At 43.6% G+C, this 24,091-nt stretch overlaps 1 protein-coding gene across 1 annotated transcript in view; it reads right to left on the minus strand.

Moving 5' to 3' along the window:
• Positions 1-24,091, minus strand: part of LOC143960255 (F-actin-capping protein subunit alpha-2-like) — an 80,695-nt gene that overhangs the window by 50,046 nt on the left and 6,558 nt on the right. Inside the window, exons 2-3 of the mRNA XM_077468639.1 lie at positions 21,156-21,219; positions 2,329-2,380 (exon numbers count right to left, since the gene is read on the minus strand). Of these exons, the coding sequence (XP_077324765.1) occupies positions 2,329-2,380; positions 21,156-21,219 (116 nt within the window). The remainder of the gene's footprint in view (positions 1-2,328; positions 2,381-21,155; positions 21,220-24,091) is intronic.

Here is a 24,091-nt window from a genome sequence, read left to right on the forward strand (position 1 = left end):
ATTAACCTTTGGCCCAGAGCGCTCTGCAAAAGGTTTATACCCAAGTATTGAGCAGTGCCAGTTTTCCTCCAGACATGGCGCTTGCCATTCAGGCCAAAGAGTTCAATCTTTGTTTCATCAGACCCGAGAATTTTGTTTCTCGTGGTCAGTCCTTCAGGTGCCTTTTGGCAAACCTCTAGGTGGGCTGTCATGTGCCTTTTACTGAGGAGTGACCTCCTTCTGGCCACTCTACCACACAGGCCTGATAGGTGGAGTGCTGCAAAGAAGGTTGTTCTGCAAAAATTAAAAGCCTAAAAGCCAAAAATTAAAAGCCAGCAGCTACACATATTGCAGCTGCTGACTTTTAATGATAGAACTTTTACCTGTCCTGGAGCCCAGCGATGTCTGTTAATGATGTTTCCATCAGCTGTGAGGTGCTGCCGCCGCCATTGCTGTTAGGGGAACTTGACAGTTTAGCCTTACGGCTTTGTGCCATAAGGCTAAACCCTACTGCGTATGCGCGAGGCTCCACTCCCCTCTCCTACTGGCTCAGCGACTCCCGGAAGGGGGGGGGAAACAGGACAGGTATCCGCTCCCACCCCCCCCCCCCAAAAAAAAGGTGCCAAATGTGGCACCAGAAGAAGGGGGGAGGTGACAAATGTGCAGAAGTTCCACTTTTAGTTGTAGAAACATTTCAAAGGATGAGCAGTGGAAACAGGATGCACCTGAACTCAATTCAGTACTTACATGTGATTTTTTATATTTTTTGGAAATTTTCAAAGATTTCAAACAAAACTAATAATGTAATCCATTTTTAAATAAGGCTGTAACATAACAAAATGTGGAAAAAGCAAAGCACTGTGAATACTTTCCGGATGCACTGTATAGTTGAAGGTAAATCTAAAGGAAAAGTGAAAAACAAGAAAATTGTATAATATATGGACAGCCTTACTTATCAAAGCAGGACTCCAGGCAGATTTTACACTTCAATTACTGCAGTGATAAATTTAACACAAAATAATATTATAAATTTAACTTGGATTTCAGGTTCTTGGAATCCCCTAGATAGCACCACTCAAATCGAACACATATGTATCCTGCATTCAAAGAATGAGAGAAGAGAGCAAAGTTGACCTCATCAGTATATTGTTGTCCCTTCACTTCACTGCCCAATCACTGACTAAAAGGCAAGGTTGACACACCTAGCTTTATCTTTTGCTTAAAGTAGAACCATAGGCAAACAAGTATTTTTTTTTCATTTTGGATAGAGCAAGGGAAGATCATAACCCCGTCAGATTTTTTTTCTTCCTCCGTGTCCCATTGTGGAGATTTCGCTTCACTTCCTGTCCCATAGCCAAACAGAAAGTGAGAGGAAATCCCTGCAAATGAAGGGAATCCTTGGGGACTCCCAGGTTACCAGAACTAGTGTCCCCATTAGAAGATTTCCCAGCTATTTCATTCTGAGAACAACCCAAAACTTGGGATTTTCTTTTACTTTTAATGAGAACAGTAAAAAACCAGGACAAATAGAGAGGGTGGATATCACTAATGGAGGCACAGACAGCAATAAAAACTGACAGGTGTTCCATTCTATCTCCACTCTATCCAAAAAAAATAAAAAAAAATAAATAATAAAAAAAAAGTTTGCCTGTTACACTAACTGCAGCAACGAAGAGACCTCAGGCCACCAACCACCAGGGTGGATGTGCCATCTATAAGGGCTGTGTAAATCTCAGGACCAGAGAGACAAATACAAATCCTTTAGCAGTTACTCAAGTTATCTCCCATATATGAATTTTAAATGTGCATTTACCCACTTGCCTGGAGCTATCAAGTATGCATTGTTATAAAGCTGTAATAGTAGAATCAGTCAGGCCACTTTAGGGATAACATCCACTCACTTCACTTTATAACCTTCATAGTGTTTACACTGCTGCATTTCTGGCTTAACTACACCTCTAGGCATGTGTACTTAAAGGCCCCATTTACACATGCAAATTGGGCTGTGTGCGCAATTACATGGGGGAACCCTAGCAATTAGCTGCAGGAGAAAGCTCCATTGAAAGCAATGAGAAGCGGACAGCTCCCACAGCTAATCACAGTAGCTCACAGGTAATCGTTCAAGCAGCAATTACCTGTGAGTGATCAGCCCTGGATGCACAGTCTATGCCAAACACTCACAGATTACATTCAAGCAGCCGTTATACATGGGGATTCCTCCTGCAGCTGATCTTAGGTGTAATTGCACACAGCCCCATCCACAAGTGTGAACTGGCATTAAGTGTGCTGTACAGGATTTCATCAGTGTGTTGGAGGTTCTGGAAGAACTGTAATGACATTAACACTTACTGAGCAGCACCTTCCCTGAGTAAGTTGTCATTGTTAAGTAGGAACCGAACATCTGTACAGGAAAACACATACAAAAAAAAAAAAAGGAATCATTAGCCATCTTCTGATATAAAAGAGAGCCTCAGCTGTATAGTAAACATATGCTTGCTGTAAATGGAAATTATACATATTTAAGAATTGTGCAATAGCATTCAATAATAATAAATTAGTAAATTATATTTTTACATACATACTAAAATAAAAACACAACAACTTGTGGCTAGATGTAGTTGGTTTCCAGCCATGTGTCAATTTATGAACATTTTGATGTATGCAACACCGGCCTCTAAAGCCAGCCATACTTGGATCAAAAATTCAGCTGGTTCAGCCGAATTGCGATCCTTGTATGGGCTTGCTGGTTGTGTTATAGACGGCAACACTGATCATTGTATTCTGTTATTGGGGAATGCTTTCCACCAGCAGAATACAATAGTACAGTGGGAGTGAATCCCCTATCCAGATCGAATGTGTGGCTTGGGGAATCCAATCGTCTTTTTTCAGCTCAACCTGCTGGCTGAAAAAAAAACAAAGAGAAGAGGTGAAATGTATGGCTTGCGTAAGCATTCTAGTGAAGAAGGATTTTATATGGAATGCTCTGAATTCAGCCTTATAAAAAGTCCTCTCTCATGTTGCACTATGCTGCTTATAGCTTCCTGTGATGTTTGCCACAACATGTAGACACTACAGTGACAAATATTTTATAAAGAGTTATACTGTATCCAGTGCTGAAATTGTAAATGAACACTCAAACCTTATTACACAAAAGGTGTGACCATACAGATGTGCAGAATCTTTTCTACAGCGTTGACATAGAACAGGTAGAAAGATCCTGAATCGTCAGAAAAATGTAAGCAAACATCAATAACTGTTCTCTGATGCAGCCACATAGCATGCTGGATGTAATTTAAATATATTCCCAATATTCCCAACAGGAGTATGGGAAAATATATAGATTTTAAAATAAACAAAGCCGTGTTTGTCACATGTGCAAACAGTTACATGTACATGCATAGAAGAACACAGTTAAAAACATCCATAGTAGATCCACTATGACCAGGGTGGATAAAAATCAAGGATAAAAAAAAAAAAAAAGGGACTTGGAGTTTAACATTAATTTTAAGATACATTAATAATTTTATTTGGCATGAAATGGAGCTTAGTTATGGATCATGAGGCTGTATATTCTGCAATATTTACATTTCTTGGTAAACTCATTCAATTTAGTCGAGCTCTGCATTGATACATTCACAGTAACCATGAGATAAAACAAAGTTCAGGAATATTCCTTTATCCCATTATTTTGCAAATATATGTACACTACAAAATGTATGATTGAATTGGTTCTGATGTTGTTTTACTAACTTGACAGCTTATTATTCTAAATAGGAAACTTTAGAGGGATTGTAAAGTGATTATTTTTTTTTTTTTAAATAACAAACATGTTATACTTACCTCAACTGTGCAGCTCGTTTTGCACAGAGTGGCCTCGAACCTGCTCTTCTGGGGTCACTCGGCGGCTGTCTCTGCTTCCTCCCGCAGGTGCTTCTCACATTCATGCGAGCTCCCTCGCATCGTGAGAAGCATCTGCGGGCGCGCTCCCGTGATACAGCCGGCGGCTATAGCGGCTTGCTGTATCACACGGCCCCCGCCCCCCAGTGCTCCGCGTCAGTGGATGTGATTGACAGCAGCGTGAGCCAATGGCTGCGCTGCTTTCCATCCATCCACTCCAGCCAATCAGCGGCCAGGCTGAACGGTGGAAAGGACGTTGGGGGACGAGCGCAGGACTTTGAGGGGTGAGGTAAGTAAAAACGGGGGGGCTGGGGGCGCAGGCACTGTCAGATGTTTTTTCACCTTAATGCATAGAATGCATTAAGGTGAAAAAACATTTACCTTTACAACTCCTTTAATTTTGTTTGAAAATATTAAAGATTCTAAATACCAGCAAGAATAAGTCCTTACATTTAAAGAGCGCCTGTACTTTATGATCCATCATGGCAGTGTCTGTTAGTGGGCATCCACTCACCTGCTGCTGTCATGTCCCTCACCTTATTGTGTCAGTCGCATGACCAGCCGTCCCATTAAAGTGAATGAGACTGTCGGCGAGTCAACAGCGGGTCAGAGGAGGAGCCACTGTGGGACAGAGATGACAGTTGCCCTTTAAAAATGATGATTTAAATCAAATCCACCCCGACTATGACATTACTTTATTTTGCCTTTCCAAAACAGCCTGCCATTCAGATGTGCAAGAAACAATTAAAGCTGCCACAGACACCTCTGGGTAACTCACTTTTTCCTCCTTGGAACTGCAGTTGTGTGTGAATGCTCATTTTGCACATTTTAATCTGTAGCATTAAAAATGTAATCTTTATTATTCTATATATGGTTTGCAACACGCACCTCTAGGTTACACATACAGTTTTTTTCAATCTGGTTTAAAAAAATAAAAATAAAAAAAAAATAAAAAACCCCCTCCACATACACTATCCTATATCCAGTTAAAGGGGTTGTAAAGGTAAATGTTTTTTCACCTTAATGCATTCTATGCATTAAGGTGAAAAAACATCTGACAATGCCGGCCCCCCAGCCCCCCCGTTTTACTTACCTCACCCCTCGAAAGTCCCGCGCTCGCCCCGACTTCCTCTTCACCACTCAGCCTGGCCGCTGATTGGCTGGAGTGGATGGATTGAAGGCAGCGCAGCCATGGGCTCGCGCTGCTGTCAATCACATCCAATGACGCAGTGCGCCAGGGGGCGGGGCCGTGTGATACAGCCGGCGGCTATAGACGCTCGCTGTATCACCGGAGCGTGCCCGCAGGTGCTTCTCACCATGCGAGGGAGCTCGCATGAACGTGAGAAGTACCTGCGGGAAGAAGCAGAGACAGCCGCAGAGGGACCCCAGAAGAGCAGGTTCGGGGCCACTCTGTGCAAAACGAGCTGCACAGTGGAGGCAAGTATAACATGTTTGTTATTTTAAGAAGAAAAAAAAAAAATACCTTTACAATCCCTTTAAGAAAGGTAAAATAACCCCAACAAAATATGATCCAATTCCTTCTTGATCCCCAAGAGGCAATCGGATGTTCCCTGGGTCAACTTTATTTACAAATATTAGTATCCAGTTATAATATGTGCATTTAGGAAAGAATCCAGACTTTTTTTAATCTACTGAGCTGACCAGAATGGGCTTTTGAGGAAGTCTATTCTAGTCCACATTTTCACAGCTCTTACTGTGAAAAAGCCTTTCCGTATTTGGAGATTACATCTCTTTTCCTCAAGATCTAAAGCGTGCCCCTTGTCCTCTGTGATGAACTTAAAGCAGAGTTCCACCCAAAAGTGGAAGTTCCGCTTTAAGTACTCCTCGCCCCCTGACATGCCATAATTGGCATGTCATTTGTTTTGGGGGGGGGGGGGGGGGGGGTGCGCTGGGTACCTGGTTTGAATAGGGACTTCCTGTCCCATTTCCTCCTTCTGCCCGCCTAGACTCCTCCTAAGCAGCCCCTCCCAGCAATGTTCTGGGACACATCACAGGTCCCAGAACATTACCTGGCCATTGATGGTAGCAGCGCAGCACGCTCATGTGCAGTGCACGCCCGGCTGTGAAGCCACAAACTGTCAAAGCTGGGCGCCCACATTCACAATGTCAGCGACATGAAGAAGAGGAGCGGAGAAGAGGAGCTTTGGGCGGCCACATCACCGGAACGTGGGACAGACGAGTGTATTTATTAAAAGTCAGCAGCTATATATGTTTTGTAGCTGCTGATTTTTAATAAACTCAAAAACTAGTGGAACTCACTTTAAAAAGTGAGCAACTCTACACCAAGTTCACTATAGGGACCACTTATGAATTTACATGTATCCTTCCTTAGGCTGGGTTCACACTTGTGCCAGATGTCCCTAGAAGCAGGTAAAAACATCCAATGTGCATATGGCCTTACAATTAAACTGATGTGCAGGCTGGCCTCAGTGCGTTGTTATAAAATGTTATACCCCTGTTAAAATGTCAGGTTTCGGTGAAGTTAATAAATATGGAGTCAAAGAAATAATTTTGGAACTTTTTCCACCTTTAATGTGACCTATAAAAACTGTACAACTCAGTTGATAAAAAAAAAAATGTTGGAAGAAAAACTAAAATAATGTGGGATATAGCTGTGGTCAGAATTAAGCAATCACATTCAAACTCATGTTAAATAGGAGTCAGTACATATCTGTTATTGAAAGTGCCTCTGAGCAATCCCAAATAAAGTTCAACTGTTCTAGTAGGTCTTTCCTGACATTTTCTTAGTTGCATCCTACAGCAAAAGCCATGGTCCGCAGAGAGCTTCCAGAGCATCAGAGGGATCTCATTGTTAAAAGGTGTAATTCGGGAGAAGGGTACAAAAGAATTTCCAAGGCATTAGACATACCATGGAACACAGTGAAGACAGTCAGCATCAAGTGGAGAAAATATATATATGTCACAACAGTGACATTACAAAGAAGTGGATGTCCCTCTAAAATTTATGAAAAGACAAAAAATAAAAATAAAAATGGTCAGGGAGAATGCCAAGAGGCTTAGATCAGCATTAAAAGGAGCTGCAGGAATATCTGGAAAGCACTGGCTGTGTGGTACATGTGACAACAAGATGCCGTATTCTTCGTATGTCTGGGCTATGGGAGAGTGTCAAGACGGAAGCCTTTTCTTTACAGAAAAACCATCCAAACCTGGCTACATTTTGCAAAAACACATCTGAAAGTCTACCAAACGCATGTGGGAAAATGGTTGAACTTTTTGGCCATAGTTCCAAAAGAGGTTTGGTGCAAAACCAACACTGCACATCACCAAAACACCACCATACCCACCGTGAAGCATGGTGATGGCAGCATCATGCTTTGGGGCTGTCTCTCTTCCGCTGAAACAGGGGCTTTAAAAAGGTAGAGGGAATTATGAACAGTTCCAAATACCAGTCAAGATTGGCACAAAACCTTCAGGCTTCTGCTAGAAAGCTGAACATGAAGAGGAACTTCATCTTTCAGCACGACGACCCAAAGATTAAAGTTTTGGAATAGCCAAGCCAGAGCCCAGACCTGAACCTGATTGAAAAAAAAAATTGGTGGGGTGATCTCAAGAGGGCTGTGCACAGGAGATGCCCTTGCAATCGGACAGATTTGGAGTGTTTTTGAAAAGAAGAATGGGCAAATATTGCCAAGTCAAGATATGCCATGCTGATAGACTCAGTGTGCACACTTATGCAACCATATTATTGTTTTTTATTTTTACTTCACTCCACCTAAGTTTGTTGTTCAATTGAGTTGTACAGTTTATAGGACATATTAAAAAAAAAAAAAAAAAAAAGGTGAAAAAAAGTTCTGAAATTTTTTATCATCATCAATGAATAAAAATCTTCATCTCATTTTATTACATCACAGAAACTGACATTTTAAAGAGGAAGTAAACCCTTCCAAACAACTTGGACCTATAGGTAAGCCTAGATTAAGGCTTACCTGTAGGTCCAAGCAATATCTCCTAAACCTATATGGTTTAGGAGATATTTGCCCGAAAATGGGCACCACTGTCTACGGCGCATGCGCCGTAGACAGCGGCACGCAGGCGCACTAAATGCGGCAAATCCAAGAATGGATTTGCCTAATTTGTTGACTCCCGTGCGCATGCGCGGGAGTGACGTCATTGCGGCTTCGCCGTATGGCAGCGGCGGAGCTGCGAGACGCGACTCCCGTGCGCATGCGCGGGAGTGACGTCATCGCGGCTGCGCCGCTGTGATTCGTCGGAGCTGCGAGACGCCACCAGCAACATGGATGCGGCAGACTACAGGGGACAGCGGCGACTTCGCTGGCTCCTGTGTCAGGTAAGTGACACATAATGAGCTACTATGCGATGCATAGTAGTCCATTATGCTTTACCTTTGCAGGGAAAAAAAGAGGAAGTAAACCCATCAGGGTTTACTTCCTCTTTAAAGCATTTGTTAACCCAAACATCACCATGGTCAAAGTGCCTCCCTCTGTGATAGGCTGCCCTGCTCCGCGCTCCTCTCCCCCCCTCCTGCCTGTCATTCCCCTGTGTCCGTCTCAGGCCCAGCCCCGCCACTATTTTTGTAAGATACATTTTCAAAATGGTCACTGCCAGCCTCACTATTAGAGGCTGGCATAGCACACTATGTCATTTGTTTTAAAAAACGTGTGATGTGACCGGCCTGAAGACAGGTATTTACAGTGCTTGGTTTAAGATTATATATATATATATATATATATATATATATATATATATATATATATATATATATATATATATATATATATATATATATATATATATATATATATACACACACACATACATACATATATACACACATATATACATATATATATATATATATATATATATATACACACATACACACACACACACACACACACACACACACACACTAGGTTTTTATTTTAGGCTTTGAAATGTACTGCCTGAAGTGGGGCCCTCCCCCTCTAGTCCATGCCATGACCTTTGGGTGTGGTATGGATTTTAAAGGGAAACCCCATGCCAAAAATAAATAAAAAATAAGTCCTATCCTATACAGGCCTTTATTAATCCACCAAACTGGTGAGATACACCTGGAGGAAAGAGTGGGTCATTGAAGAGGGGAGCCACAGGCATGAGCAGAGACTTAAGAGTATAGGTTTTATAAGCCATGTCCCAGAGATGGAGAGTGCAATAATGTGGGGCTCAGAATTGTCCTAGGACTTAGAGGAAAGCCACAAAAAGCAAACCAATCCGATGTGGCGTGCCCGCTTGAGCTTCAAGTGTTATCCAATCTGGTCTGGTTTTGGAAAAGATCTGTGTTATCTGAATCAACTTGGCTGCCTAGGCATGTAGTGTTGAGTGGGTGACTCGACAGTCTCCAGAGCTATAAATAGGATTTTTTTTAACAGCTTACCTGTAAAATCCTTTTCTTGGAGTACATCACGGGACACAGAGCACCATAGTAATCACTATGTGGGTATATAGGCACCTTCAGGTGATGGACACTGATATACCCAATACAGGAAGTTCACTCCCTATATAACCACTCCTCCTACTAGGAGTACCTCAGTTTTTGTAACAAAGCAATATACTTAAACCCCAGAAAGAGGGGCGGGACCTGTGTCCCGTGATGTACTCCAAGAAAAGTATTTTAAAGGTAAGCCGTTATAAAAATCCTATTTTCCTTATTGTATATCACGGGACACAGAGCACCATAGTAATCACTGTGTGGGACGTCCCATAGCAATGCTATTTCAGAGGAGGGAAACAACCCATAGGGCACCCCCAGACTTGAGGACCTATACTGCTGCCTTCAGCACACTGCACCCAAAGGCGATATACTCATGCTTTCTTACATCCACCTGATAAAACTTGGTAAATGTATGAACTGAAGACCAAGTTGCGGCCTCACAGATCTGAGCCATGGAGGCCTGGTGACGCACTGCCCAAGAAGCACCAACTGCTCTGGTATAGTGCGCTTTGACTTGAAAAGGTGGAATCTTAACCCTTATATCATAAGCCTGAATTATAACTTACTAAATCCACTTAGCAACAGTGGATTTCGATGCTGCCTGCCCTTTCTTAGGACCCTCCGGCAGAACAAATAAGACATCAGTCTTTTGGATCTGAGCAGTCTTTAAATAGACTTTCAATGCTCTCAACACATCATCAAGACAATGTAGTGTCTTCTCTTCCCTGGAACATGGTTTTGGAAAAAAGAGGGCAGGACAATATCTTGGTTCAGGTGGAAACCTGAGACCACTTTTGGCAAAAAAACCTGGACGAGGGCACAACACCACTCTGTCCTCATGAATAATCAAGTATGGCTCTTTACAAGAAAGAGTAGCCAATTCTGAAGCCCTCCTTGCTGAGGATATAGCAACCAAGAAGACTAACTTTCTTGTCCAAAAGGACTAAGGGAATAGGCTGTATCAGTTCAAATTGTTGTTTTTGTAACACTGACAAAACTAAAGTTCAAGTCCCGAGGGCTCAAAAGGCGATTTAACTGGCGGACTAAGCCACATCACCCCTTGCATAAAACCGTAGACTAAAGAATGTGACACAAGCAGCCTTTGAAATAAGATCGATAAAGCTGAGACTTGGCCCTTAATAGTACTCAAGGTCAATTTCATCTCTACCCCTAATTGTAGAAAGGCAAGAATTCTGCCTGATATACCTCCGAGGGTGCCAACCCTTGGATTCACACCAGGAAACATTAGCCCTCCAGACTCTAAAAATATATATTTCTGGAAGCTGGCTTCCTTGCATTAATTAAGATAGCGATAACTAACCCGAAAAGCCCACTTTTCTTCAGAATGTGGGTTTCAATAGCCAAGCCGCTAAATTTAGCATTCGTAAGGTAGGATGGAATATCAGGCCCTGCGAGAGTAGGTCTGGCCATAGTGGAAGGGACCATGGATCCTCCAACTCCATCTTTGCGATTTCTCCATACCATGACCTTCTGGGCCACGCTGGGGCTACCAGAAATACCGGCTTTGTTTCCAGCTTGATCCTGCAAAGAAGTCGTGGCAACAACTGAATAGGGAGAAATGCATAAAACAGTGAGAACCGATCCCACTGGGTCACCAACGCATCAGTTCCGAATGCGAGTGGATCCCTTGTCTTGGACACAAAGTTGACTAACTTCATGTGGAATCTGGATGCCAGAAGATCTACGTCCGAAGTCCCCCATCTTTGGCAAACAGCCCGAAAAATAGCGGGGTGAAGGGACCATTCGCCCGGGAATAACTGCTGGCGACTCAAGTAGTCCGCCTGCCAATTCTCTACTCCCGAAATGAAGACTGCCGATAGGCATGGAACATTCCTTTCTGCCAATGTTAGAATATGGTTCACCTCTCTGCGCGGCGAGACTCTTGGTGCCCCCTTAGTGATTGATATAGGCCACGGCTGTGGCATTGTCGGATTGGATCCTGACAGGACAATCCCGTAACCCGAGAATCCGGGCCTTCAGAGCCAGATGCACTGGCCGAATTGCTAGGATGTTGATGGGCAAGGCTCTTTCGGTTCTTGACCACTGTCCCTGGACAGTTGTCTTTTCTTATACTGCTCCCTAGCCTGAAAGGCTGGCATCTGTCGTTACCACTTTCCAGATAACTGGTCTGAAGGATTTTCCCTTCAGCAGATTCTGGGTTAGTAACCACCAACTGAAGCTTTGGGACACCCTTGGGGACAGCCGCATTGGCAAAGTCTAAAGCTTGAATCGTTTTGTTCCAAGCAGACAGGATACTGTTTTGCAACAGTCTCAAATGGAACTGGGCATAGGGAACCGCTTCGAATGAAGCCACCATCTTTCCAAACCTCATGCAAAAGCAAATGGAGGGATATCTCCTTTCGATCTGACCATCTGCACCAGCTCTCTTATAGAGTTGATTTTTGCCTGAGGCAAGAACACCTTTTCTGTGCTGTGTCTATGATCAGGAGCTAATACTCTAGCCTTTTTAGTGGTTTTAAAGGAAGACTTCTCTAGGTTGAGAATGCAACCCAGACTTTCCAGGTAACTGGTTGTAATGTGTACACTTTGCTCCAAACGTGCCACCGACTGGTCTATTAGAAATAGATTGTCTAGGTACGCCAAGATTGTTATGCCCTATGCCCTTAACCTGGATGGAGGCGGGGCCAGCACTTTTGTGAACACCCGGGGTGCTGTAGCTAGCCTAAAGGGCAAGGCTACAAACTGAAAATGCTGCCGTTCTACCTCGAACCACAGAAACCTTTGGCGAGCAGGAAATGTAGGGACATTCAGATATGCATCCCTGATGTCGATAGATGCCAGAAGTTCTATTCCTTGTAGGATAGAAACCACTGACCTGATCAACTCCATGCAAAAAGGAGCAGATCATTAGGAACCGATTTTGATTCTTTAGATCTAGAATGGGTCTGAAATCTCCATTTGGTTTTGGTACTGTAAAGAGGTTTGAATAAAAACCCCAAACCTTGCTCGTCTGTGGGGATTTGCATTATCATCCCCCTGAGCCAGTAATCAGTCTAGTGCCCGAAACAGATTGCCTTTTCCCTGGATCTTTGGGAACGTTTGAACTCAGAAAACAAGACGGTGGAAACTCCTGAAATTTTAGTTTGTATCCTAGAGACACCATGGAGGAGATGACTCATCTGTCCTGAATTTCTTCTTGCCAGACTTCTGAGTATTGCAGAAGTCTTTCCCCCCCCCCCCCCCCACTCTGACGAGGCGGGAGCACCCCTGCATAATGAGGCTTTAGAATTCTACTTTGCAGGTTTTCAGCCCAAGGCCTTCTTTTGTGCCTGGGCCTGACCCTGAGATTTTCCTCTAGAGTCTGAAGCCTAGAGGCAGATGCCCCTGGTGGAGGAGAAAGAGTCCACTTAAATGAAGGGCATTTATTCTCTCTTTTGACTGACAAAAGAGCACTTTTTCCACTAGAAATCATTTGGATGTATTTGTCCAAATCATCCCCAAATCGCCGATCCCCCATGAAAAGGAAAGCCAGTCAGGAGCTTTTTGCAAGGTGCTTCGGCTGACCAATTTTTTTAACTACAGGATCCTACGCATGTGTACTAGCGCAAGGCGGGAAGCCTGGCGAATAGAATCTTTCATGGCATCTATGGCAAAACAATGCTTTTGGTAGTTCGGCCGAATTCCAAGATTGTTGTGCAGGAACCTCTTTAAGAGCCTGTCTAAACTGGTCCTTTAGGGACTAAGGAGGAGCTCCAGCGTGTTCACACAGCCCATATGCAAAAAGCTGTGTGGTAATACAAGACAGGGAAGCTGCCACTGCACCCCCGCCCCAGGAAAGGGGGGGGGGGGGTGTGTTTAGTCAGCAGCAGTAGGGCTTTGTAGAGCTGTCTTTGGTTAGCAGGAGCCGTTATTCATGTCAACGTCATGGTGTTACAAACTGCTGCTGTACCCCCAGCCCCTTAGTTCCTCCAGGGGTGAGAGGAACATGCCAAACTTTGTTCAATTAGGAATCCCCCCTGGCTGCCGAGACCACACACACACGCCGTTTTAGCTGGACACTGAGCTGTCTGAGAAGCAACGTACCAAGGTACGTCCATTTTACTCCCTCTAGTGGAGACTTTAGGGAAAAGAACATAGGTCTTACAGTTCCTAGGCTTCTTCCCTTACCTTATCCTCGCTGCAGGATACTGCTTTAACAGACAGATTCAAACTTCTCCCATTACGGCAGGCTGTGTTAGCAAACTTTCAAGGACCGGGTCCCTTTTTATCGGGGTTCCACTCCCTTGGACCTGTATTAGCCCCGTCAGAAAAAAAATAAAAAACTTTAGGTAATATAGGCATGACCAAAAAGCTCTGGGTCCCTGGGTCCAGCCCTGCAAAGGAGAGGCGATACAGGCAAATCCTTGCTCTTCGTATAGGAGGCCCAGATACCATCCACCTTGGCCTTAGTGGCAATGTTGGATGGATCCGGTCTATGGAGGTTGTTTAAATCCAGTAAGAATCCCTCCAGAGCACATCTTCCCTCGTGACCAACACCTTAGATGCTGGCGAAAAACTGAGGTACTCCTGGTAGGAGGAGGGGTTATATAGGGAGTGAACTTCCTGTAATGGGTATACCAGTGTCCATCACCTCACCTGAAGGTGCCTATATACCCACATAGTGATTGCTATGGGTGCTCTGTGTCCCATGATGTACAATAAAGAAATATAAATTTAAACAATTGAAGATTCTTCATGTAGAGTGAAGGTACCTGTATAGGTAGTGAACGAAAGTAGTACAATATTCTGTGGAGTATTGTCATTTTTGTTGCAGCCTTCCTGCCCATCCAGGAAGAGGTATAGGTATTCCAAGTTTTCAATGCAGTTTCTACAGAGGCATAAAGAGGAAAATAGTTGACGCAATGTAGTGGTGAGATATCCGAGGCAAGTTTTATGCCACGATACAGGAGAGTTTGCGTATTCCATTTAAAAAAGGAGGCCATAACGGATGCCAGTATCAGAGATGGAAGGCTGGCATCAAGTGCCTCCAATTTTCAGTTCACTTTCAGGCTTGAAATGGCACGAAAGCCCGACAAGGTTTTGAGTAGATTGGATAAGGTCACGATAGATTCTGTAATAAATATTAACAGGTCATTGGCAAAGAGTGGATTTTACTGTTACTGAAAATGCTGCGAATGTTCGGGTTGGATCTGATAGCTATTGCAACATTTCTATAGCAATAATGAACAATGGCGAGGAAGGTCCATCCACATAAAATTTGTGTAATTCAGTTTAACATTTGCTTGGAATCATGCGTTTAGAAAATTAAGGTGCATCACAAAACGGACACAATATTTGCTGATTACACAGGCAGAACGACAAGCCTTTTTACAGGAGAAGTTCACCTTTTAGAACAGGTAACATGTTTCAGTTTCTGCTGTCCACCGATCTCCCCCACTTTGTAACAGCGAGCGGGAGATCTTGTATCTTCCCACCCCCCCGACCCCCCAATCACTTTTTGAAAATAATGCATTATTCAGTTTCCTGCAAATTAATAAACTACAACTACCATCAGCCATTGTGGCTGATGGCTTATAGTTCTCAATGAGAACTCAACTGTTCCTGCTTTTTTAAGTAACTGCCTTCATGCAGACCGCTATCTTGAGAGTCTAAAGGAGCCCTGCATTGCACCCACGATCTTCTGCTTGTTGGTGCAAGGTTGCAATGCTCTGCAGGCTTCCTAGAAAATAAATAAATGCACATTTTTAACCTGCAGAAAAAAAAAGCACTACTTTTTAAAAGGTGAACTTATCCTTTAGGATGTACCTACAGTATGTTCAAAATGTAAAATCATATTAATTCCCATGATGTATTTCAATTATTTCTAGGCCACTCCTATTGATCTGAACAATCTTGAAGTTTATTTGTGAAGATCCTACACATTTGCCCATTGCATTCTGTGACAACTATTCTCTGTGCCCTGCGGGTAGGATGTGTCACAGATTTCACAGAGCCTGCCTTCTGAACTATAGAGGTGCTGGGGGGGGGGGGCAGTTTCAGGGGGCAGTGTCGGTACAGGAATCAGTGCAGCAGGATACCATGGGAATCCTTAGAAATCAAACCTAAAAAAGCAGAGATGAAGCTGCAAAGCATGCAGGGAATCCAGGAATTTGTGGAAAGATGGCCAGCAGTCAGGCAGCATTCACAACATGAAAGGAGATTTTTCAAGCAAGCTTACATTGGAGAGTCAAAAATAACTACTTGTATTACTTTTACAATGCTGATGTAATAAAATGAAAGCATATGCATGCAACCAAAGAACTTGTTTAACCACCCTATCTTATATGTATCCAGATCCCAGTAGTTTTAGAAAGAGTGTAGGGAGGGGTTAAAGTGGTTGTAAACCCTTATATGTACCCAGTGAAGTGACTGGCCTCAGGTGGCACACATATGAAACAATTCCTCATATACAAGTTATAACTGTTTATGTGAAGCCATTTCTCCTTTAGAATCTTCTAAAGACATACAGATAAAAGGTTGTTTTTTTTCCAGCTCTAGCAGACAAAAGGGTGGGGATCTGATGTCACACACCCTACAGTGCCAGAGCACAGAACTCCAGCAAAACATACTCTTAAGAGGGAATGGAAACACCCATGATATAGGGAATTTTACACAGCTGTTGTACCAGGAGGATGAAAAAACAAAAACAAAAAACACCACACAATATTTACTATATAGCGCCACTTTAGAGCCTTATCAGTGACTCAGATAGGAGGACAGATGAGAGAGGATCCACTCTCCAGATTTGGATTCAGGTTAGTACACACTATAGCAGAGTGTGCTTTGTTCGTTTTAGATGTATGAGGTTTAAAACATTCTGCAAGGTTAGGTTTTGCTGTCTGTGTACTATTGGGGACATTTCCCTTTACTTTCTGTAACAGAAGTGCAACAGGAACTTAGAGGGGAAGAAGCCTATAGATTACTTGATTTTCTTTCCTTCCACCACGGGTGGAAGGAAAGAAAAATAAAATAAATCGCTCAACACATTCAGTGCAGTCGTGTTGTATTCTACCGACGGGGGGGGGGGGAATGAGGTGAAATCCCCGCTGGCAAAGAACAACAATTACTGCTAGCGACAACAGCAGTAATCACAAGAAGAAAAATCAGAAAGACTGGTTCAGCAATCAATTTGGGCACAAATCAGCCTGCCCATACATGGATAGAAATTCTGCCGAATTTCAATCAGTGTTTGGCCGGCTTTAAACAGGTTGTCTCTGTAACAAGTCCCCCTTGGAACATTTACCTTTGCTTCATGTTCTGGGGATAGCTCTACAATCCCAGATTGTCCCACCAACAGGAACACCGACATCAATACAAATTTGACAGGTTATAACCCACCCCACTTTATCAAAAATGTAGAAAGGAAAATAAAAATAAAAAATGAAAAGTTTTGCCTGGAGATACATGTTAACCTTGAACCCCACCTTAACCTAACATTAGGTTAATTATTTAAAATCCATAAATAACCTCAACTCATTGAAAATAATAACCCATCATGAGCTTCAAACTGGTGCTCAAACTACCTAGAATGTACCAAAAACAAGCAGTGATGACATGGCCGATCCCAGAGGTAACTGATTTGACAAAAATACAGAGCTTTATTTAGTTTTGAATGAGGAAAAGCTTTTACAGCTGAGGCTCGGTTATAGATTCCGCAATTATTCTCCTGACATCAGTTTAGTAGACAAGAGTGAAGGGAACACTAACTACAGACAGAAATAAAATGATTTTCTTTAGTAGAGTAGGAGAAGGTTAGAATCCCTGGAAGTTCCCGTTTGGACAGGACAGGAAGTGAGAGTAAATCTCTCTAGCTAGAGGCAGAGAAACAGCAATACATTGAGTTTCCCAATTAATAGCTGTGCAGGGGGCATGTCAGCACAATCTGATCACTGGAATACAGGTAGGCTGTGCTGCCAAGTAGAAGGCAAAGAAGAAAACTGACCATGCTGGGATAGATGTGCTTACATGCCTAGTGTGGTCAGCTTGAAATAGGAAAGCAGAGGGACTGGTGGGATCACCAGGTATTTCATACAAAGCAAGCAATGCAAAGAGAGCAAGATACTTTATCATACAAGTACATGCTAAACACAGACATCTCAGAAATATGAATTGTTGGGGGTAACAATTTTTACCTTAATGCATTAAGGTGAAAAACCTTCTGTGGTACTGCAACCACGCCCCCCCCCCCCCCCCCCCCGTCCGCGTTTTACTTACCTGACCCTAATCTTTCTCCAGCCGGGAACAAGCACACCAGCTCTATCTGATGTCCCGTGTCCTGATTGGATAGATTGATAGCAGTGCAGCCATTGGCTCCCACTGCTGTCAATCAAATCCAATGATACGGCGTCGCGTCTTGCATCCTGTGTGAATGGACACTGATGCGGGACTAGGGAGAGCGCCCGCACGGGTGTCCACCAAGGCACGCGCTTCTCCAACGTGGACACTCAATGTGGGGGAGGAGCCATCAGCACTGCTGAGGGACCCCAGAAGAGGATAAGGGCCACTCTGTGCAAAACGAACCACAGAGGAGGCAAGTATGACATGTTTGTTTTTAATGCCACAGCCAGTAAAGAAATAATTCCTTGGGTCTACTTGTCAAGAGGACATGATATGATAAACACAAGTAACTTTTTGCAGATCTGTAACAATAAGACTGTAGTAACAGCCAGACTTTCATTTTGTGTGGCTGCTGTGCTTTGCTATGCCAGGTTTTATTCTTTGCCAAAAATTAAACAAAGATGCATTAAAAATATGTCCAATACATCTGCTCTGTTGAAAGTCATTATTTAGATTACCCTAGAAACCACTGAGGGGCTGTAGTGCATTTTAAAGTGGTTGTAGATTAAGGCTTACTTGTAGGTCCAAGAAATCTCCTAAACCTATACGGTTTAGGAGATATTTACAAAAAGACAGGCACCGCTGTCTACGGCACATGTGCCGTAGACAGCGGCGTGCAGGCGCACTGAGCAGGCCACAGATCGCTGCGATATGCCGCTCGTGTCGGCTCCCGTGCGTGGGAGTGACGTCATCGCAGCTCCAGCCAATCACAGCGCCGGAGCAGCGAGACCCGGAAGTCCCTCCGGGATACATGGCAGTGGCGAAGATGAAGACGGAGGACCACTTCGGGGGCTTCGTTCTCAGGTAAGTTATTCATAATGAGCTAGTATGCTATGCATAAGCTCATTATGCCTTTGCCTTGCCGGGTTCCATTTTTATTTATTTTTTTAAATAGCCTTTACTTCCTCTTTAACCACTTAATAACCGGCCTATAGCCGATTAACGGCTATAGGTCGGTTTGCTATCTCTGAGAGGCCGTTAATTAACGGCCTCCCGGAGAATCGTTCGTGCGCGCCCCCTGGGGCGCGCACGCCGGAACATCCGTGCTCGCCGAGTTCACGGGACCCGGCGCAACACGGATCGCGGTAAAGGACCAATGGCAGCGGTCCTTTACCACGTGATCGCTCCGTCCAATGACGGAGCGATCACAAATGTAAACAATTCGGCTTGCCGGGTCAAGCTAAGGTCATCAGTCTCCTCTCCTCACACCGATGCAGCGTGAGAGGAGAGGAGAACATTCCAGTGAAAATAAAAAATAACCGTGAGTGCCCAGCAGTGCCCAAATAGTGCCACAACAGTGCCAGAACAGTGCCAGACCAGTGCCAGACCAGTGCCATCTATCACCTGTGCGACCTGTGCCACCTTTGCCACCTCTGTGCCACCTCTGTGCCACCTCTGTGCCACCTCTGTGCCACCTCTGTGCCAGCAGAGCCACCCCAGTGCCACCCCAGTGCCACCCCAGTGCCACCCCAGTGCCACCCCAGTGCATACCAGTGCATACCAGTGCCACACCAGTGCCACACCAGTGCCACACCAGTGCCACACCAGTGCCACACCAGTGCCACACCAGTGCCACACCAGTGCCACCAGTGCCACACCAGTGCCACCTGTGCCCATCAGTGCCACCTGTGCCCATCAGTGCCACCTGTGCCCATCAGTGCCACCTGTGCCCATCAGTGCTCATCTGCGCCACTGCAGTGCCACATCAGTGCCGTCTGTGCCCACCAGTGCCGCCTGTGCCCACCAGTGCCGCCTGTGCCCACCAGTGCCGCCTGTGCCCACCAGTGCCGCCTGTGCCCACCAGTGCCGCCTGTGCCCACCAGTGCCGCCTGTGCCCACCAGTGCCGCCTGTGCCCACCAGTGCCGCCTGTGCCCACCAGTGCCATCTGTGTGCTAATCAGTGCCACCAGAGCCACACCAGTGCCACCAAAGTCACTATAGTGCCCATCAGTGCCACCTGTGCCCATCAGTGCCACCTGCGCCCATCAGTGCCACCTGCGCCCATCAGTGCCACCTGCCACTGCAGTGCCCCATCAGTGCCGCCTGTGTCCATCAGTGCCGCCTGTGTCCATCAGTGCCGCCTGTGTCCATCAGTGCCGCCTGTGTCCATCAGTGCCGCCTGTGTCCATCAGTGCCGCCTGTGTCCATCAGTGCCGCCTGTGTCCATCAGTGCCGCCTGTGTCCATCAGTGCCGCCTGTGTCCATCAGTGCCGCCTGTGTCCATCAGTGCCGCCTGTGTCCATCAGTGCCGCCTGTGTCCATCAGTGCCGCCTGTGTCCATCAGTGCCGCCTGTGTCCATCAGTGCCGCCTGTGTCCATCAGTGCCGCCTGTGTCCATCAGTGCCGCCTGTGTCCATCAGTGCCGCCTGTGTCCATCAGTGCCGCCTGTGTCCATCAGTGGCGCCTGTGTCCATCAGTGCCCACCTGTGCCCATCAGTGCCCACCTGGGTGTTAGCTTTCCAAAATGGGGTCACTTTGTGGGCGTTTCCATTGTCCTGGTGCTCCAGGGCCTTCATAAGTGTAATAGGTGGTTGAGGTATTAGATGTGTAATTTATGCTCCTAGAACGCCTGAAGTTGCTACTTCAATGTTGGACTTGTGTATGTGGCCAGGCTGTGTAAAAGTCTAACACATGTGGTATCACCGTACTCAGGAGGAGCAGCAGAATGTATTTTGGGGTTTCATTTGTGGAATGTATATGCCGTGTGAGAGAAATAGCCTGGTAAAATGACAATTTGGTGTGAAAAAAAATTAAAATAAAAAAAATCTTTATTTTGCAAAGAATTGTGGGAAAAAATTACAACTTCAAAAAACTAACCGTGCCACGTACTAAATACCTTGGAATGTCTACTTTCCAAAAAGGGGTCATTTGGGGGGTTTTTGTACATTACTGGCTTGTTAGGGTCTCCAGAAATGAGATAGACTGTCAGTACATCAGCTGTGATCAAATTGATACATTTTCAGTGATTGGCACCATAGCTTGTAGACCCTATAACTTTCACGCAGAATAAATAATATCCACTAATTTGGGTTATTTTTACTAAAGACATTTAGCAGTATACATTTTTGGCCAAATTTATGAAGAAAAATTACTTATTTGCAAAAAATTTTAATAGAAATGAAGAAAAATGCTTTTTTTTACAAAATTTTCGGTATTTTTTCATTAATAGCACAAAAAATAAAAAACGCAGAGGTGATCAAATACCACCAAAAGAAAGCTCTATTTGTGGGAAAAAAAGGACGAAAATTTCAGATGGGTACAGTGTTGCATGACCGAGTAATTGTCATTCAAATTGTGAGAGCACTGAAAGCTGAAAATTGGTCTGGTTATTAAGGGTGTTTAAGTGCCCAGTGGTCAAGTGGTTAAATATGGCTCATTGTTTTCATCTGTAAATGTCAAACAAAGTAGAGTGTGGTGAGCAGATTGCCAAATGAACTGAGTTACTCACCATTAAATACTTCATTGAACTCCCCTGGTGGAGAATGGATAATGAATTGTGCTGCTACACGTACCTGTTAAAAAAATAAAAAATATATATTATGTAATAAAATTCCAATGACGAACACAACACTAAAGTGTACTTGACATTGAATTTGTCTAAATTGGGGCAGACAGAATCTGGAGCAACTGTTCATAGCAACCAATCAGCTCCTATATTTAGCTTGTTCAGTTAAGCTTTGAAAATGAAAACTAGAAACCGATTGTGTCTGCTGTAGTTTTCATAAAATCTCCTCTAACGGTCTCATTTCTGCTATCCCAAAAAGCCTAATCTTGCCAAGGAAAGCAAAACCAGGTAAAAAAAAAAAAAAAATGAGCTACCCATGTGGAAGTAGTCTCTCTGCGGTGATAAAGCATGCACCTCTTCTGAGCCAAAGCGCACATTGAGTTCTGCTGATTGGAGAGCTCTAGCTTAGATTCTGCAGGGTTAGGCGGTATTGGCAGTAGGGCTGGTCAACATGCTGCAGAGAGTCTACTGCTTCCACACAGATAAACATTCCTCTGCAGCGTAAATCAGACTGAGGTTTTCTACTGTTGCTCTGAATGAAACAAACCAAAAAAGATGTATATTTTTACTGAACCCCAGTGTATCGGGACTGAGAATTCTCTGGTTTGTAGACTGATCAGGAATGTACAGGAAAACCCCCACATCAGTGGAAAAGACCTACAGGAAGGTTTAGTAGGCATGGGTCAAGTGCTATGTCTAAAATTCTTTGATAAGTGCCTTTGACCTCCTCCTGACCTATATTTAACCTGGTTCAAGCTGTTTTGCTATTCCCAGAGACCAAGTGCTTGTTTTGCATATGCCAGTAGGGTAAAACACATGTGTGCTTGTGTCCAGGGGTGTGTGGGGGTAGTAAGGGAAATTGGAAGAAAAACTCTGGACAGCTGCACTCCAGATGGAATCTGAAATGACTTGTGTCTTTATTTCTCACGTGAAAATCACATCACACGAACCACAGCAAAAGAGAACATGGAACAAAAATTCTGACGCGTTTCGCACTGAAATCAGTGCTTACTCATAGCTCATGATGCGATTTTCACTTGAGAAATAAAGGCACAAGTCATTTCAGATTCCATCCGGAGTGCGGCTGTCCAGAGTTTCTTTTCTTCCTATTTGCCTGTGCAATTAGCCAGCACCCGGAACTCCTTTTGCCTGGAAATCAAGTCCTCTTTCTGGTGGGTTGGCCTGGAGCGGTGGTTCTCTCTTTCTTCTATTGAATTTCTGGGGGTAGTGAGGGGTTACACTTACAACTTTGATTTTAGTTTTGGATGAAGTAGGGAAGGTTTTGAAATCCTGTCCATTTTTATCTCCCGTTAAGAATAATCAAGCTATATAGTCAACAACCTATTTGATCGATATGACACACATAGGGAAGTTGATTTTGACTGATGAGTTGGAAGATATGATTACAAGTTATCAAAACACATCTCTTTTCACTTTACAATCTCATAATGGGATAAAATTTATGAATAAAGCACCTCAGTGCTGCTCCTTGTTTTAACATTATCAATATATTCCACCCTGGCCAATCAACTCAGTTTGATCAGATGCAATCTAACCCAAAGGTTGCTTGCTTTGAATTGCAGATTGATCATATAATAATAATCAAAGAGCGTATGGCCTCCATTAAGGAAATTCTACAAATTGTATAGTGTATGGTCAGCTTTAGATTCAGGCAGCTGCTGATATGTTAATCTAAGAGGAAATCTCCACATACAAACCAGGTTTTAGTAACAACTGGATTGCCTCTCATTTTAGGGAGAATCTTCTCACTTCCTGTTGTATTTCTGGGGCAGGAAGTGTGGAGAATCCCCCCACTAGGTCTACAGACATCAATAAAAAAAACTGACAGTTCTCGTCCCATATTAAAGCAGACCTTTCCCTCCTTTCTTTACAAATCACAGCAGCGTACAGCTTTGCATAGTAATATGAAATCATCTTACAGTTTCAGGAAGTAAAGATGGTTTCATCTTCCTCTACTGAAACGGGCCAGTGTAAGAAGAATGGGGAAGTTCAGAAATATAGAAAGGTATTTAAAGAATGAAAAGCCTACAAATATCTACATTTCTTATCTGTTTGTAGATTGCCATTTGTAAACAATTCTGAATGTGCATTGGAAGTTTTAAAATAAAGGTAAAGTTCCATATTAACCACTTTCAGACCGGACCATTTTGCTGGTAAATGACCAGAGGTCTTTTTACACTTTGGCACTGCGCTGCTTTAACTGGTAATTGCGCGGTCATGCAATGTTGTACCCAAACAAAATTTGCGTCCTTTTCTTCCCACAAATAGAGCTTTCTTTTGATGGTATTTGATTGCCTCTGCGATTTTTATTTTTTGCGATATAAACGTAAAAAGACCGCAAATTTTGAAAAAAAATGATATTTTCTACTTTTTGTTATTAGAAAAATCCAATAAACTCAATTTTAGTCATACATTTAGGCCAAAATGTATTCAGCCACATGTCTTTGGTAAAAAAAAAGTCAATAATTGTATATTTATTGGTTTGCGCAAAAGTTGTCACATCTACAAACTAAGGTACGTTTTCTGGAATTTACGCAGCTTTTAGTTTACGACTGCCTATCTCATTTCTTGAGGTGCTAAAATGGCAGGGCAGTACAAAACCCCCCCAAATGACCCCATTTTGGAAAGTAGACCCCCTAAGGAAATTGATAAGAGGCATGTTGAGCCCATTGAATATTTTATTTTTTTGCCTCAAGCGATTGAATAATGACAAAAAAAAAATTTTTTTTTTTTTTTTTTTTTTACACAAAGTTGTCACTAAATGATATATTGCTCACACATGCTATGGGCATATGTGAAATGACACCCCAAAATAAATTCTGCTGCTTCTCCTGAGTACGGGGATACCACATATGTGG

The sequence above is a fragment of the Lithobates pipiens genome, unplaced genomic scaffold (genome assembly GCF_037356315.1).
Source record: "Lithobates pipiens isolate NorthernLeopardFrog02 unplaced genomic scaffold, aLitPip1_a1.2 Scaffold_8, whole genome shotgun sequence".
Taxonomy (NCBI): Eukaryota; Metazoa; Chordata; class Amphibia; order Anura; family Ranidae; genus Lithobates; species Lithobates pipiens.